Source organism: Pipistrellus hanaki, assembly GCF_964339955.1.
Source record: "Pipistrellus hanaki genome assembly, chromosome: 11".
In the NCBI taxonomy this organism is placed as follows: Eukaryota; Metazoa; Chordata; class Mammalia; order Chiroptera; family Vespertilionidae; genus Pipistrellus; species Pipistrellus hanaki.
In genome coordinates, this window is record NC_140513.1 from 2,611,814 (window position 1) to 2,629,384 (window position 17,571).

Consider the following 17,571-nt stretch of genomic DNA (forward strand, 5'->3'; position numbering starts at 1 on the left):
CTCACTGCGTGCCCAGAGTCGGAGCCCACGGGTCCCTGCCCCACCACGACTGGCATCTAGAAAGCTCGGCACGAGCAGATGAGCACAGAGTGCCAGCGGCATGTTCAATATGAGAGCCGGAGAGGGCTCACTGCAGAGCCTGCTCCACGCCGGTGGCCTCAGGCTGCCTCCAGGGGCATCCGCAGCGGCAGCTGCAGGACCCGGTGCAGAGCCCGCCCAGCAGAGCCCGCTGCACCGCCCCTTCCCGGTGCCAACAACAGGGCCACCCACCAGCTGGCGGCCTGGGCTGGCCCCCTGGGTGGCTTCAGGGGCGCTCAGGGCGCTTTCTGAGGAGCACAGTTTCCATAACCAGAGTCTCCCGGCCCCACGGCAGGCTGCAGCCCAGCCGCTCCTGTCTAGACCCCAGGTCCCCAGGGAGCCTGGCTGGCCAGTCCGCAAGACGCTTGCAGACTCCTCCCTGTGCCTAGGGAAGGCCTGCCCGTCACGGCCCCCAGATGGTCTAGTGCGCCTGCTCCGGCCGCGTCCAGCTCCAGCTACTCTCCTCTCCCAGCGGTAACTGCGCGCCAGCCCTGAGTGCAGCCACACTGAAACCACCAGGGCATTGGCTCCTACTCAGAGCACGGGCCTGGGGGGAGGTTTGTTTTGTTTTGATTTTAAATTGATTTTAGAGAGAGGCAGAGAGAAGGAGATTAAACATTAATGTGAGATCCATTTGTGGAATAGAATGAACAACACGAACTGGTGAACAAAAATAGATCCAGAGACATAAAAGCATCAAATAGCCGGTCAAACCTCAGAGGGAGGCAGGCAGGCAGGGGAGGGGGAAGAGATCAGCCAAAGGACTTGGACGCACACATGTGAGCACAGCCAATGGACAGAGGTGGGGTGAGGGCCTGTGCTGGGGGGCAGGAGCGAGCAGGGAGAGGCCAATGGGGGAGGGGGGGCATATGTAATACTTTCAACAATAAAGAATTTAAATTTTAAAAAATCAATGTGAGAGAGAAACATCATTGGTTGCTCCTGTACACCCCGACCGGGAGTCAAACCCGAACCCTGGGTATGTGCCCTTTCAGGGCACAGGACAATGCTCCAACCCACTGAGCCGCACAGGCCAGGGCAAGGCTTTCAAGGCAACTAAATGCGATTCCAGGAAGAGGCTCAAGGCCTGGGGTTTGCCCCGGGCACACACGTTATGAAACATTTGGGTTAACAATAGCAACATTTTACTGCATGCCTGGTTGCTGGATTAAGGAATGTCCAACAATCGCCTGCTTCCCACCGAAACGCACTGCTCGTCATAATGACCTGCTCACTTATTGCTCCTGTAGGACACACCCCGCACAGAGTGGCTCCGAGGGCAGGGGCCCGGCTTGAGAGCCTGGGATGGTCAGCACGTCCCCACATGAGCTTGTCCTGGGCCAAGGCCAAGTCCTCTTAAGGTTTATGGAACCGGTAACGACGACGCCCAGAGGTCAGCCTACAGGAGCCGACACCCTCACTGCCAGCTCCCCGCTTCCCGGTGGACAATGACCCGTCTGGGCCACACACAACTAGGAGCTCGCACCACCAGGACCGGACTCACGCTCTCTGGTTAAACACCGACAAACCTGCATCCTTCCCCAGGCGCACCCGCTCCCGCTGGCAGCGCCCCGCAGCTCCCAGGCCGCCCTCGCTCCCGAGATGCCCACAGTGCGGCCACTGTTTGTGTCCGGAGCGGCCACAGCCACTGCTCTGCACAACAAGCCACTCTCCCAGCTCGCTCACCCCACCAAGGCACCACCGCCAGCTCTTCCCGCTCATGTGAGACAAGGCCAGGGAGTCACCCGCGTGGGGGTGGTCAGAGATGATCTCCTGAGGCCCGGAGCTCTGAGTGCAGCCCTCTGTCCTCCCTGACGGGACCGGGCAGGAGGGGGTTTCTGCTGTTGCTCTAATGGAAGGGCCTGGGAGGGGGCCTGTTTACAAGGGCTTCTCAATGTCTTCCCGCTTACCTGCTGCTGCTGCTGCTGCTGGCGCTGGAACCGGGGAGGAAGGGACTTCTGGTACTTGCCGAACTCCTGCGCAGGGGACCCCGCCTCCCCAGGCCCCTCCTCACTGCCGCCGCTCTGAGCCGCAGCCGCAGGCGCTGGGGAGGCCTCTTCTGACAACGTGCTGGGGGATTCCTGGGCAGGGAACTCGGGGGAGCCTGGAGACAAACACAGAGAGCAGGCTGCAGTGTGACAGGAACTGGAACGGGAAGTTAGAGCGGAGGAGTCACAGCCTCGGACTACGGCACTGGCACGGGCCCGTGGTCCCACACATCCCACTTTAGGGGAGACCCAGGGCCCACGGTCAGGTAGGTGACTGCCCGAGGCCACAGCGTCAGCAGTGGAGCGGGACTGGGTCCAGAGGAGAGAGGGCTCATTAAACAGGACCCTGGAAGTCACACAGCCACGCGCTCCGTGGCAGCCGCACCCACCATCCCACCCACTGACTCACACCGTCCCACGGCTGGGGCCTGGGTGGGCAGCAGGTCCTTCCTCGGCAGAATGAGGACAGCAGCTGCATCCCGCCGGGCTTGTGGCCACCAGAGATAATCCCGGTCATGTGCTTACACTACCTGACAGCAGGAGGTGCTCCCCAACTGTCCCCCATCATTCTCTCCGAAATCCCCTTCTTTCTAGCCCGCCCCAGCGCTGCACGTTTTCCAGCTTTTCTCCAGTGTAAGTGACACTTGCTTTCCTCATTTGACTGCAGAGGCTCAGGCCCGGAGGAACGGCGGAGGCGGGCAGTGCAGACCTGCAGCCCCAGCTGGGCCCCGATCATCGCACCACACTCACACCCAGCCACCTCCTCCCGCCCTCAGCCCCGGGCAGCCACCTCCGGCCAGGCTTCACAGGATTTCGGGGAGACGGACAGAGCGGCTGTCTGTTCCCCGAGTCCCCGGGCCAGGGAGGCGCTGGGCGCTGACAGAGCGGCAGAAAGACCCTATCCGAGAGGCTCTCAGGGACTAAACCTCACCAGGCCCTTGTCTCCGGAAAAGAGCTGGTTTTCGTTGATTTTTAAAAATCACAAAGAACATGCTGATCTGATTCTTTAAAACCGCTCTGACAGCGCCGCCGACATCTCTGAGAGCCGTGCACCAGGCCTTCAGCGGTAACTCCGAGAGCCGCGTGTGCACACAGGGCTTCCTTCAGACCAGGACCCTGTGCCTTAGGAAGATCCTCGCACCTTGGGCTGAGCAGAGGCAGTGATGCCCGTGACCATGACAACACAACGGGCACCGTTATCAGCAGGTGCAAGCGTGCTTTCTGTGCCCAGAGCTGTGCCAATGCTCTGCACGCATCCCCTCGGTGGCCCCTCCGCACAAGGGGGGGACACACCGGTCCCATCCCACTGCACAGATGCGGGACGAGCTCCCGCAGGTGAGGTGCGGAGCCAGTGTTGGCATGGAAACGGTGAATCCAGGCCTGTGACCCGGGCTGGAGCTCTTACTGCCGGTGCTTCCCAGCCCCTCTGGCCGCAGCCACGGGAGGTGCCAGGAGCCAGGGAGACGCAGAGCAGTCTGTGGGACGAGAGCCCCGCTCACCTTTGCGGACGGCGAGGCCGTTCTCCTGCGGCGGCGCCGCCTTCTCCGCCGGCCGGGGCGCCTCGCCGGCCTTCTGGGCCTGCTTGCACTTCTGGTCCAGCTGCTTGAGCTTGGCGGCGCAGGCGGCCAGCCGCTCCTCCCGGCTGCGGCGCTCCTCCTCCTCCCGGCGCTTCCGGGCACGCTCCACGGCCTCGGACATCTCCGACTGGATGAACTTCTGGCGTGGCGGCGGCTTGTCCTCCTTGTCCTCCACCGACTGCTGCCGGAACACGCCGCCCACGGGGGGCTTCTGCCGGGAGGAGAGGGTCTGATGGAACCGAGAGACGGGCACTCTCACTGCAGCCGTCCTCTCTCCATGGCCCTCGAGCACCTGGGAGCCGCGTCCCGCGCCAGGCGGACCCCGGTTCTAATCCTGCTCTGCCCCTCCCTGTATCTGGAAGGAGGTTCTGGACAAACGAAGACTTGGTGCACTGTCAGTCCCAGCTCACACCACAGCGCCTGTGCCGACATGCTCGCCAGGCCGCCACCTTCCCTCCCTGGCTCAGGAAAAGTTTTCTTTCTATGCACTTCCAACTTCTCTGTAAGTTCCTGCCTGTTTCAGAAGACATTTCTTTAATTAAAAAAGAAAGAGCAGTATCCTCCTAGGACTCTCAGAAACCCAACACTCAGCTCAGCAAAGGTCAAATGCAGAGGGCACCCGACAGGTGACACTGGTCTTCTGGGACCTCATGTCAAATCGATGTGGAGAGAGAGGGAGGGGAGGGTGTCCCCCGCAATCACAGGCACAGATCCCTCCGGTGCCCATGGTACCTGGTAGTCAGGGCCTGAGGCCCAGCTGTGAAGCTTCCTGGAAGGCGGCTGAGGTTCTGGCCCCTTCCGGACGATACGAGCCATGCCCGCTGTTTCGCCCCAGTCCTTTCCTTCCTCGTGGGCACGCTTGGCATCAGCGCTGTCTGCAGAGCTCATTGACAGCCCCCGCGGCCTCCTCGGGTCCCAGCTGTTCCTAGGACAACCGCACGCTGTTAGCTTCCCGTCAGCCAGCACGGTCTGGCCTTACCAGCCCGAGGTCCTGAGCCAACTGTCCATACACCCATTTCCTCCATCGGAGCACCCCCACTCCCCACCCGCACGGTGACAAGACATCCCAGAACACCAAAATCAGTACCAACATTTACCAATTCACTCTCTCACAGCTCAGGGCTCCAGCGAGGCTGTTCCCCACCCACCACTTTATCTTCTGGGGGAGGGGCTCACTCTCGCCCTTTTAAGGAGTTTACAAAGATTCTCAGAGGTTGGGCAGCTGCCCGCCCAGGGAGGAGCTCACGGACTTGAAGCCGAACCCAGAAGAAGGTGCGTCATTACCGCAGCCCCTGCCCTGCGCTTTGCACTGAAGGGGCTCAGACTGCTCCTCAGCACAGGCCGCTGCAGGGCCCCCGAGGAGAGCGAGAGGGGAAAAGAAGACCCGCAGTGCGGCCAGGACAGGCGAGCCCCACAGGTTGCAGGCGGCAGGGAGAGAGGGGGAAGGGAGCTGTGCGTGCTCACCGTCACGCTCAGGGCAGAGCTACAGGCACGGGGCAAAGCGGGAGGACACGCCTGGGCCTCCTGTATGGGAAACGGTGCCCGGTCACCTAGCAGGAGCCCAGAGAACAGCAGGCTCAGGTCTGGCTACTCTCTGTGTGCGCACGTGTCGGTGCACACGTGTGCGTGAGCGGGGCCGGTGAGGCAGGTAAGGGAGGTTAGGGGATCACAGCAGGGCAGCAAAACTGCTGGCGACTGCTGACCTCACGGTGAGGCAGGGAGAGACCCAGCAAGTTCTCTGCACAGGAAAGGCCGTGTCTTTAGAAGACAATGGGCACAATGAGTAAGCACACGAGAGGGGGCGCTGGCTGACCTCTGCACGGTCCCGAAAAGACAGGAGGCCAGTCCCGGGGCCCCGACACAACAAGCAGGCAGGGAGAGAGTCAGGGAAGGTTCGGGAATCCTCATGGAGGGAACGAAGATGTCAGAGGGACTCTGAGCTCCTTGTAGGAGTCTCTGGGGGTTGGGCATCACCAGCAAGCTCAAAAAATATAAAAAAAAAAAAAAAAAAAAAAAAAAAAAGAGCAGGTTTCGCGCGGCCAACGCGGCTCAGAGGTTGAGAATCGACCTATAAACCAGGAGGTCACGGTTCAATTCCCTGTTCAGGCACAGGCCCGGGTTACGGGCTCAATCCCCAGTGTGGGGCGTGCAGGAGGCAGCTGATCACTGATTCTCTCATCGCTGATGTTTCTATTTATTTCTCCCTCTCTCTGCCTCTTGAAGTCAATAAAAATATATTTTTTAAAAAGAGCAGGTTTAGGAAGAAGGTGCCCTCAATCTGAAGTGTCCTTGGTCACAGCCAGGAGCAAAACTGGCTCCATGTCTAACTCCTTCCGTTGAATATTCAATTAACATCAACTGAAAGAAACAACAGTATCCTGTTGCCCCAATCAACCTGCTAAGTTTTATGTCTTTGCCTTTGACTTAAATTCCTGGTCACATTTCCTTCTAAGCTCAGTGTTCCAAGAACTGATCCACAGACAATCCCCAAGCGCATCGAGCGAGCGAGCAGCGTGAAAATAAAAAACAGAGCCTCAGTTAGTGAACTGTGTGCCATCAGAGCGGCAGAGCGTGCTACCAGCTTCCTCCAGAAGAGGGCGCTGTCTCCAGGAGCTTAGAAGTGAAATATGAAAACAGAGACTTGCAGACTGGACCGTACACATTCAGTCAGCGATAATAAAACAAAGGGAACATTAAAGCATTAATACCTAAACAATATTAAAAAATCCCATTTTTTGAGGAAGCATAAGTCCCATAGGTGATGTATAAAGACAACAGGAAATGCCACATGAAGGAAAAAAATCCCATGTGCTGGTACACAAAAAAGGCAAATGAAAGCAACCCAAGGCACTAAATTACAAGTACTCGCCAATAGGTAAAGGCCTGGGGTGGGCAGGGACTGGGTGAAGGGAGGTAGTAGGGGAAAATAGGGGACATCTGTAATAGTGTCAACAATCCAAATAAAAGAGTAATATGCAAATTAACCATCAGTCCGCTGCACATGCCATGCCCACCAGCCAATCAGAGCGAGGATGCAAATTAACCCCAACCAAGATGGCTACAGCCACAGAAAGCAGGATGGAGGCGTTTCCCCAGCAATGGAGGAAGCAAAGCTTTCGGCACACCCTGGCGCCTAAGTCTCCACTCCAGGCTACAAAGTTTCAATTATAGAAGACACATGAGTCCCAATAGAAATAGCTGGAGTGAGCAGGAGGCTTGGCTCCGCTCCAGGCTACAAAGTTTCAATTGTAGAAGGTAAATAAATTCCAGATACCAGGGCCTCTGCTTGGGTCGCTGGGGGGCGTGGCCGGCCTGCAAACAACCACAGGCCCCTCCCTCAGGCTGCCCCACACCTCAAGAGAAACCCCACCCTGATCCCAGACACCCTCCAGGGCAAATCAGCTGCCCCCACCCATGCACCAGGCCTCTATCCTATCTAATAAGAGAGTAATATGCAGATTGACCATCACTCCAACACACAATATGGCTGCCCCTATGTGGACACAAGATGGTCATCTCAAGATGGCCAGCAGGGGAGGGCAGTTGAAGGCGATCAACACTGCAGGGGAAGGTAGTTAGGGTGACCAGGCCGGCAGAGGAGGGAAGTTGGGGGCAAACGTGCTGGCAGGGGAGCAGTTAGACATCAATCAGGCTGGCAGGCAGAAGCGGTCAGGGGCAATCAGGAAGGTAGGCAGGTGAGCAGTTGGGAGCCAGCAGTCCTGGATTGTGAGAGGGATCCCAGATTGGAGAGGGTGCAGGCTGGGCTGAGAACAACCCCCCCACCTCGCCCTGTGCACAAATTTCATGCACCAGGCCTCTAGTACAAAATAAACTTAAAAATGTGATGACTATTTCTGGACTTAGGATTAAAGGATTTCTGCCTTATTTTTAATTAAACACTTTTTGTATTTTACAAAACACATTATTCATATGGCTTGTAAACATATGTAAAGTGCAAAAATAAATAAAAAACAAAGGTACTAGCCAAGCCTGGCCAGTATGGCTCAGTGGTTGAACATCAATCTATGAACCAGGTCACGGTTTAATTCACAGGTTGTAGGCTCGATCTCCAGTAGGGGGCGTGCAGGAGGCAGCTGATCCATGATTCTCTCTCATCATTAATGTTTCTACCTTTCTCTCCCTCTCCCATCCTCTCTGAAATCAATAAAAATGTCTATAATAATAAAAGCAGAATATGCTAATTAGACCAGACAGCCAAACGCCCTTCTGGATAAAGCTGGGGCTGCAAGGGCCAAGGCAAGCTGCTGCAGCTACAAGAGCCAAGCCCCCTGTACAAATTTTGTGCATCAGGCCTCTTGTGTTAAATATAAAAAAAGTACTAGCCAATACTGCTGATATTATGATAGAACAAGAGGGGCTAGAGAACAATGAAGTACTTTCCAAAGGGCCCTGTGAGTACAATTTGTCCATTAAATGATCCAGGAAAGGAGAGAAAGGGTTAAATGGGCCTAAGAAGTTTAGGAAGCCCAGCCTGCCCTGCGTAGGCTCCTCCCACCTCCCAGGAGATTCCCAGCATGCTTTGGTACACACACCCGAGTGCAGGAACCCTGGAGAAAAGGGAAAGTTGAAGCCAGGTGGTTTCCCAAACTCGTGTGGCCACAGAGGCTTCTGGGGCATGACGTCCATCACGCTGCAGAACACAGTCTCTACCCCCTCAGGGAAGCGCCCGAGGGGCCATCACTATCACTAGGACCAGCTGCCACACCCCCTCAGGGAAGCTAGGACCAGCCTGCCACGCCCGGATACAAATCCTGGCTCAATTCTCGAATGGAACGCTGTCCCCAGTTTAGCCCTCTCATCTGCAAAATGAAACAGTATCTTCCCAGGAGGCTGCAGGGAACTAGGAAATGCTCTGGGCACGGGACCAGCACACGGCAGTGCCGCGAAGCGTAAGGCTGCCTGGAGCACGCCCAGGAGCAGGGAGCCTTACCACTGTGGCCTGCCGTCCTTCACCACGTCCTCCTCCTCTTCATCATCACTGAACTTCAACTTCTCCGAATAGTCCACTTCCTCATGGAGGCCTGCAGCAGGACGTGGGCCAGGAAGAACGAGGAGAGATGAGAGTTTCAACTGCCAAGAGTGCCACCTCAGGCCGGAACCGTGCCAGCCCAGTGACCCGGTGAGCAGTGAGGCGAGCCATGGGCTGCCACCAGAACACACTGCAGCGAATGCAGGAGCTCTGGCTCTGGCAGCAGGGAGGCAGCCTGGTCAGCCGACCCTCCTTCCAGACAACAGCTCCTAAGTCTGGGCAGTCCATGATAATTAAAGGATCACATGCTAATTAGATCGGACATCCTTCTGGAAGAAGCAGGGCTGCAAGGGATGCCGGGTCCCGGAGCCAGAGGGAAGCCGGTCCTGGCGGACAGGGGAAGGAAGTCCTACTCCTGCACGAATCTGGTGCATCAGTCCTCGTGTGTGTGTGTGTGTGTGTGTGTGTGTGTGTGTGTAAAAGATACACTCACAGGGTGAGCATGGAAATGTGTGCGCTGGCGTTAGTCATCACAAAATGCAAATGAAAAGCACAGAGATGCCACTCCACACCCACCAGAATGGCAAAAGCACAGACTGACAGGAGGGCGTGGTCGCTGCTCGGCAGTGGAGGAGGTCTGTGGTCCTTGTGCACCCTTCACACACCCACCCTTTGACCCAACACTCCCACTCCCCGCTGGGCACTCAGGAGACATGAGAATATCATAATGATGGAGCTTTAAAGAGGATCAGTAAGTTACAGTATATCAATACAGTAAGATATGCCCCAGTAAGTAAAAGCAACAATTGGCATATATAACAACATGGATGAATCTCAAAACCACGACCCAAAGGAAAAGCTGTGACTCCGCCTGCCTGTAGTTACACAGGGCAGACTGCTCCGGGGGTGACGCCAACAGAGTGCAGGTCTGGGCCGGGGGGAAGGGGGGGTGCGTGACGGGGCTGGGGGAGGAGGAGAGGGTCGCAGGGGTATCCCTTTGTCAACAGTGCACCATTACGATGCGTCTGTTTCCATGTAATAAAGTTTACACGAAAACAAACGGAAAGGGTTATAACGGCAGGGAATCAGGCTGGGGTGGAGAGCGGGCAAAGGGAAGAAACAAGAAGGCAGAAGGGGGGTACCTGGCGAAGCTGGTGAGGGCTCGGGGGGCATTACACAATTTGCTTGGTTTAACTTTTCCATTATAAAAAAAAGAGTCTTTACAAGCAGTTAACATAAAAAAACTAGATCGAGACCGAAGACCAAACGCAGACACGGATGGGCCGGGAAGCCCGCTGAGAGCCGCTCCCGCCCCCGTGCGCAGTCCGCGCCCAGGAACACCGTGCGCAGGGCGTTCACCCGCGTGGACGTCAGCCTGCCGCCAGCACCGGGGGAGGCGCACGCAGCAGCAGCCCACCTGCCCAGCCGTCGTCGGCATCCGTGTCCAGGTCGTCCAAGCCCTTGAGGTTCTCGGCGTTGATGATGGTGGGCCGCGGCGCTCGCTCCACCAGCTGCCGGAGCGGGCGGGGCGGGCGGGCCATCCCCAGCCGGCTGTCTTTCCTGAGGGAGAGAAGGGAAGACACTGGACTTAGTCACTACACTATGGAAGCAGAACCGGACATGTCTAAGCTAAGTCCTGAACCGCCAGGGTCCGTGTGTGCTTAACGTGTAAGCCATCCCATCCCCTTTGGACAGAGACACACGGGAGAGAGGCCCTGCCGGGAGCCTGCCTGGGGCTGCCGCTGCCCGCTCAGTGCCAACACCAGGGCAGCGGCCTCGGCCGTGCCAAAGCTTCCACTGTGCCAGGCATCGAGCCATAACCCAACCCCTCACCCGGCCGTCCCGTCCCGCACACCGTCCCGCACACCCAGGCACTGTGTCTGCAGAAGGCAGAGCACCGCACTCAGCCCCTGCGTGTCCGAGGCCGCCCGGCCCCGCGCCGCTCACCCGTCCTGGTCATTCAGCTGGAACTGCCGGAAGGGGACGCGGGGCTCCAGGCGGAGCTGCGGGGGCGGGAAGGAGGCTCGCTCTGCGGTGCCCGGGCTCTCGGAGGACTGCGGCGAACACATCTGAAACAGAACATCCATGAACGGGTTTCCGGCAATGACCCCAATTCCCCGTTCCACTCGCATTCGGATTTGTGTTGGGAAAAGAAACAAGAACTCTTGGGGTCCCTATTTCACATGCCACCATCTCCCCATTTCCTTCCTGCTGCTGGGACGCCGGGGCCTGTGTCTGGGGGAACCTGCCTCCTTCTTCCTAAAGAGCGAGGCGGAGGCACGTGGCAGGGAGGCAGCCGAGGCCCTCGGACCGGGAAGGAGAAAGCGGAAGCTGAATGGAAACCTCCCCGCAGGGCACCGGGGGGGGGGGAGGGGGGAGCGTGAGGCGGGGGGAGCACCGAAGGTGACCCCACCCCATGAGGCAGTTCTACTGGGCACGGACCGCTGACTGCGGGGACTTACAAAGGCAGGAAGCATGTCGTGGTATGTAGGTGGGTGGTATGCATTCCCCATGAACTGTGAAGCCCCTTTGCGGACAGGCTGCGCCGGGCGGAGAGAGGGGTCCGTAGAGTCGCTGGTGCATGCCGAGGAGGGGGCTCCGTCTCCCGCACTCGCGTTCCTGCTGCCCAGCTCAGTGGGGGCGGCGCTCAGAGACGAGGCAGAAATTATGTTTCGCCCACCGCCCTCCCTCCAGCTGGTCACATCTGGAAAGGGAAAGGGGGCAGAGGGGAGGGAAAGAGGAGGGGAAGGAGGGGCTGTATGAGGTTCTGAAGGCCAAGGGACCCCTGATTCACTGTCAAAAGTGGACGATTAAGATGTGTGTCTTTCAATGTAACTAAAACTTAACTTGAAAGCAAAGAAGATTTTAAAGGCATGTAATCAGGCGGGGGTGGAGAGTGGGCCTCATTCACCAGAAAAGCCCCCAAAAAACAAAGAGTGAAGAGGAGAGTCCTGGTCACGTGTGTCGGGGAGGTGGGCGGACAGCACTGGCCATGTGTGTGCACCTGCTGAGGGAGCCTGACTGGGAGACAGACGGGGTCGCCAGAGGAGAGGAGGCGAGTGTGCGGTCTTCCCTGGCGGACAGGACCCCGTCCTCCGAAGCGGCACCAGGCAGCCCCGTGGACACAGCCGCGGCTCCTTCCAGACGCCCCAGCCCTGGAGGGCCGGCCCTGCCTGCAGCCCTGAACTTGACCTTAAACCAGAGTGAGTTCTGGCGTGTTTCACACTTCGTTTAGCGGTGGCCCCTCTCATCAAGGAGAGTGCCCAGATTATATAGACAAAGCAGAGCACAGAGACCCTCTGGCTGGAAGGACCTGGACTGCCACAGGCCTTGGCCCGCCTACCCTGCCCCAGCGGGGCCTCCTGCAGGGCCCAGGTGGCCTGCGGACAGAGCCATCTTTCTCCATGCTGCTGCCAACTGCAAAGGCAGCAGGTCTGGTGGAATCTCGGGCCCCGGAGACACTGCCAGAGCCACGTGACTGCTGGCTCAGTTAAGGTGGGTGACACTGAAACACAAAAGGCCCGAGTGTGGAAGCCACCACACTGGCTTCAGTCTAGCCCTCCAAGCCCCGCATGCGGCTCGGGTACGCCCTGCGGGGTCACCTCAAAAGAGAGGAAACCCATCCCAGGAGCTCCTCCGCGCTCTGTTTGTAGTCCTATAAAGCAGCTCATCCTACTCGGACCCAGAACGCTCCCGCTCCTGGCCTAAGAAACTGCAGGACGTCTTCGGAGCAGACGTAGCAACGCGGCGCAGGCCACCGGAAGGCGGCGCGCTGAGGAGAGCTGCATGTGTCCATTTCCTCACGGGACTCGGCTCTTAGGGGTTAATCATAAGCAAACGCAAGCCCCATATATTTCAAAACCTGATCAAGCACCCCCCCAGTAACCCCCGCAAAAAACAAGAGCCATTTCAGAATCTCTGGCTAGAGCGGGTAGAAGATCTCATTCCTAAATAACACGTTAGGCCACCCACAGCCTCTAAAACATCACTGAGGATGAGCCGTGATCAGCGCTGAGCGGGCAACGTAAGGGTTAAAAACAGGGCTTTAAGTTGGCGGGGTGGGGAGGTGGAAGTCACGCCTCTGACACACTCCCCAAGTGACCCGGATGGCACTGCACTAGGCTTGGGGAGAGCCGCTCCTGAATCAGACACCGGAGCAGTAGGCGCGTGGCCTGGCCATCCTTGCCATGACCACCTGGCATAGCAGAACTTTCTAATGACAGCAGAAGGCCTGGCCACCCCAGCAACAAGAAAGAAGGGTGGCCGAAGCCGGTTTGGCTCAGTGGTAGAGCGTCGGTCTGCGGACTGAAAGGTCCCAGGTTCGATTCCAGTCAAAGGCATGTACCTTGGTTGCGGGCACAACCCCGGTAGTGGGTGTGCAAGAGGCAGCTGGTCGATGTTTCTCTCTCATCGACGTTTCTAGCTCTCTATCTCTCTCCCTTTCTCTCTGTTAAAAATCAATAAAATATATTTTTTTTAAAGAAGAAAGAAAGGTGACCTCCCGACCAGCCTAGGGTTCAAGTCCAGTGAATGCAGAGGTCAGGCAAAGGTCAGCAGCCACGCCTTCCTTGAGGCCCCGCACACTCCTGTCGGAGGGCAGGAAGGCAAGGGAGAGTCTGCGTCCCCACGCGTCCGCCCGCACGGGCTGCGGTCACTCACTCTGAGGGCGGAGGCTTGGTCCGGGCCCATACGACAGATCTAAGACGCCCTTTTCTTTGCCAGCCTTGTCCTGCCCTCCAGCTGCTTTCAGCGTCGGAAATTCCTCGGGAGAGAAGGATAAGAGTCGGCTTGAGCCCCTTAAACCTGAAAGAAAACCGGGATTTATGAGCCAGTGAGGTCAGCACCAAGGACCCTCAGCCTCTGCACTCCAAGCACGGACAGCCACGCTGCCGGGCGGGCTCCTCGGGGTGCGTGGCGCCGCCCTGGAGTCAGTGCTGGCAGAGCACACTCGGGCTCCCTGAGGACCCCCCCGATGCCAACCCTGATACACCTTCAGAACCAGCACTGCTTCCCTGGGGCCAGGCCCCCAGGGCAGTGACTCTCAGGTGAGAGGCTCACAAAGCTTTAGGCCAAGATAATCTAGATCAGTGGTCAGCAAACTCATTAGTCAACAGAGCCAAATATCAACAGTACAACGATTGAAATTTCTTTTGAGAGCCAAGTTTTTTAAATTTAAACTATATAGATAGGTACATTGTTATTAACTTAATTAGGGTACTCCTAAGATGGCCTTTGCTAAAAACTCAAGGGGCCAAAGAGCCGCATGTGGCTCGAGAGCCGCAGTTTGCTGACCACTGACCTAGACCCAACCGAAATGGTCCGAGAAGGGGCGCGCCGTCCTGCCCACCTCTTCCCACTTACCACCTTCGTGTCCTGCTGGCTTTCCATTCAGCTGTGCCCATGACTTTGGTCCACCTGGCACTGTACTTGTGTTCTGAAAAAGGAAGAGAATTAGAGTCTGCCCATCGGCTGCTCCCCAAGCACGTGGAAGGTGTTCTCGGCCGCCCCAGGTCCCACCACGATGCCCACGAGTCCACGGCCACGGGCCGAGTGGGATCAGCTCAGGAGCTCCCCTTTCTCAGCAGCATCCAGCTGGCGGGCCCCTCCCAAAGGAAGGTAAGCTACAGCACAGAGCGCCATGAGCAAAACCCATCAGTGACTGTGGTGGGTTCCTAATTAAATAGGTGCCCTGCCCATGACCCCTCTCTCAGCCCACCCCCTCCCTCACACACTCACAGCAGGGCTGTCTCTCTAGCGCAGACTGACTGGGCGTGCCCTGAATGCTTGCCATGGTGGCTGCCCATAGGCCCACATGAGGGGACCGTGCAGCTGGGGTGGAAGCCCCCCCCGGAGGGGTGCACCTCCAGAGCAGCAGGAAGCAGAGGAGCACTGGGGCCAACCCACAGCCCCCCCTTTGGTGTCTATAAGCAGCCAAGCTGGATGAGGTACTACAGGGCCAAGGAGGGGTTACTATTATTGCCCGTGAACTTCACCCCAAGCGAACCTACAGCCTCGGCTGAGGTTTTAGAGAGTGGGAGTCTCTTCTCAGCACCTCTGCCCTGAGAGAAGGCCAGGCAGCAGCTGGGGAGAGCCGAGCACCGGGCAGGGCTGTGCTACCCCAGGCTCCGAGAGTCCCCCACACAATGGCTTTCAACAGGTGCCCGGTGACTCCCGCCTCTCCAGGGGTGAGGGCCACCCCCGCACCTCCCGCACACTCCTGAGCCCCAAAGGCAAGTGAGCTGTGCACCAGGGCTAAAACCAGGCTCCGCAATCTCCTTTAGTTTCAAATTCTGAGAAACACACGGATTCAACGCTATGTGCTCGCAGACCCCAGTGGATTTGGGCCAATGAATATGGAACTTCACCCGAATATGGCTTTTCTCTTTAATTTCAAAAGTGCAGTTCGGTGTTGTTGGGTGGATTTCCTTCTGGCAAAGCCATAAACTTCCCCACAGACGGGGACGGCATCTCAGACCTCCACTGCCAGGAGGCACCACAAGACCAAAGTTCAGTAGTTCCTGCTGTTTTCAAGAGTCTGGGGAGTGCTAGGGGTCTTGTCTAGATTTCTTTTGATCTAAAATACTCAACACTTCTCACCTGGGTCCTAGCCACCAGCCAAGCGTGAGCCCTGTGGTCTCTGGGACCCACCTACTCAACGGGCTCAGTGGGCCGTGAGCTCTGCTCAGCTGAGCCACGCCTTTCTCTTAGGAAAACATGTTAATGCATCAACAATAAGTGACTACTGCAGCTGGATAACTCCCAAGGAGGCTCCGAGACACAACCGGTCCCTAGAGACCTCGTTAGAAAGGTTTCCGAGGGCAGTCCATTTGGGGCCTGCTGTCCCTGCTGTCCCCTCCGTCAGGGTGCACAATAGCATGTCCAAGGCGCCGAGAAGACGTCCCCTCTCAGCCAGGGTGCACGTTAGCATGTTAAAAAGGAGCTTCCAAACGCCGTTTCCCAGCCTCCCCCCTCCATGGCCACAGCAGACTGTCTGCTTCCGGCACTGATCTCCTTGGAGCACAGCCGGGAGTCTGATCCAGCCCGTTATCCACCTGAGCGACTTCACCCCACAGGAGTCACAGACTCAACCTAGGTGCCTGTGTCCCGCTCTGTCTGGGACTTCTCCATCAGCTTGCGGTTGATATAAGCAAGCCAAGCAAAGCCACCCATCTCGGTGGCAGCGTTCGGTGGCTCCAACACATGGCCACTGGGCGGGGGTCTCCAGCACCTACCTCCTGACTGATTGACTGAGTCGGCTTCTGTAAATTGGAGACAGATTTCTGCAAACCCGGCTGCGGCTGCGACTCCGGCGGCTGAGAGGCCGTCGCACTGGAACTAGACAGAGGCAGACACACGGTGAGGCCACGCCGCCAAGGCCCCTCTGCATTTCCAAAAGCCGCGGCTGCTCATCAGCAGGTCACCGGGACAAGACCCCTCAGGCCAATGGAGGGCGTACCCGCCCTGGGAGACGCTCACACTGGCAGGCTACCACGTCTGCCGCCAATCACTGGCATCGACTGGGCAGACCAGGCCTCTGTCTGCAAACACTGAAAGCTCATGTGAACAGTGAAGCCATGGAGGATCTGCCCATGGGGAAACTGAGTCACGGCAGGGAAGGGGCTCCAAGTCCCTTCTTCCTGGCCAAGCACTCACGGCTCCTCGGGGCCGACCGCGTTGAAACAGCAGATATAGAAGAATCTTTACCATCTCTTAGCTTATAAAATACATATGCTCACAGCAAACTAAATTTATAAATGTATATAACAGAATCTCTCGTGATCTCATCCTCCAGAGAGAAACTCCGAGCAGTTTTTTCTCAACACAATATAATATTTTTAACACGAGTGCAATAATGCCACTCATACAATTCTGTAACTTGTTTTTTACTTAACATCTTTTCATGACAAAACATGGGGACCTCCCTCTTTCTTTTAATGACACAGCACAACTGTCAACCATAATTTAGGCAATCTCCATTTTTATCTATTAAAGGTACAATTGCAATGAACATTTTTGTATAAACACCTTCGTACACCTCTGTATAATTCAGAAGTGTCAATTCTTAGAAATGGAATTGCTGGGTCAAAAGATGTGGGTGTTTTTTTAATTTTTTTAAATATATCTTTATTGATTTCAGAGAGGAAGGGAGAGGAAAAGAGAGATAGAAACATCAATGATAAGAGACAATCATTGATTGGCTGCCTCCTGCACATCCCCCACTGGAGATCAAGCCCACAACCCAGGCATGTGCCCTTGACCAGAATCAAACCTGGGACCCTTCAGTCTGGCAGGCTGTCGCTCTAACCACTGAGCCAAACCGGCTAGAGATCAAAAGATGTTTTGAAGTTTAGAAGATATTGCCAAACTGCCCTGCAAAAAAAAGTTGTATCAGTTTACAGCCCACAGGTGATCTTTACTTTTTAATCCTCACCGGGGGATGTTTTTCCATTGATTCTTAGAGAGTGTGGAATGGAGAGAGAAGGGGGGGAGGGAGAGAGAGAGAGAGAGAGAGAGAGAGAGAGAGAGAGAGAGAGAGAGAGAGAGAGAAATATCCATGTCAGAGACCCATTGATTGGTTGCCTCCCCCACTGGCCTTGACCTGGGAATTAAACCCAAGACCCTTCAGTCTGCAGATCAACACTAACCACTGACTCAAACTGGCCAGGGCTCACAGGTCATCTGAGAAGGTAACACGAAAGGGTCCGGAAGGAAGATTTCTGCCGGCTCAGCAGCCTTCCAGTCTCTCCTCATCCACTCGCCAGAATCACCCACTGCTGGTGCTTCCTCTGGAAGCTCAGTCCAATCCTACACGACACCAACTCTCCCAAGTTCACTTCATCCAAGTAACTCATCCACACTCTGACCTTACAAAACGAAGGCCGTAGGTCCTCTCACATGCCCTTCTACGCAGAGCAGGAGCTTCCCGTGCTGCCTAAGG

General features: G+C 56.7%; 1 protein-coding gene across 17 annotated transcripts in view; it reads right to left on the reverse strand.

Moving 5' to 3' along the window:
• PRRC2B (proline rich coiled-coil 2B) overlaps nt 1–17,571 on the reverse strand; it is a 70,909-nt gene that overhangs the window by 26,463 nt on the left and 26,875 nt on the right. For 9 of the 17 annotated variants that reach the window (XM_084899777.1, XM_084899768.1, XM_084899778.1 and 6 more), the window contains exons 4-13: nt 15,866–15,968; nt 13,995–14,067; nt 13,293–13,436; nt 11,096–11,337; nt 10,581–10,702; nt 10,051–10,193; nt 8,595–8,685; nt 4,376–4,568; nt 3,566–3,872; nt 1,989–2,182 (exon numbers count right to left, since the gene is read on the reverse strand). In XM_084899777.1, coding sequence (XP_084755903.1) covers nt 1,989–2,182; nt 3,566–3,872; nt 4,376–4,568; nt 8,595–8,685; nt 10,051–10,193; nt 10,581–10,702; nt 11,096–11,337; nt 13,293–13,436; nt 13,995–14,067; nt 15,866–15,968 — 1,612 coding nt within the window. The remainder of the gene's footprint in view (nt 1–1,988; nt 2,183–3,565; nt 3,873–4,375; nt 4,569–8,594; nt 8,686–10,050; nt 10,194–10,580; nt 10,703–11,095; nt 11,338–13,292; nt 13,437–13,994; nt 14,068–15,865; nt 15,969–17,571) is intronic. The other 8 variants (XM_084899782.1, XM_084899773.1, XM_084899771.1 and 5 more) reach the window with 2 other exon arrangements.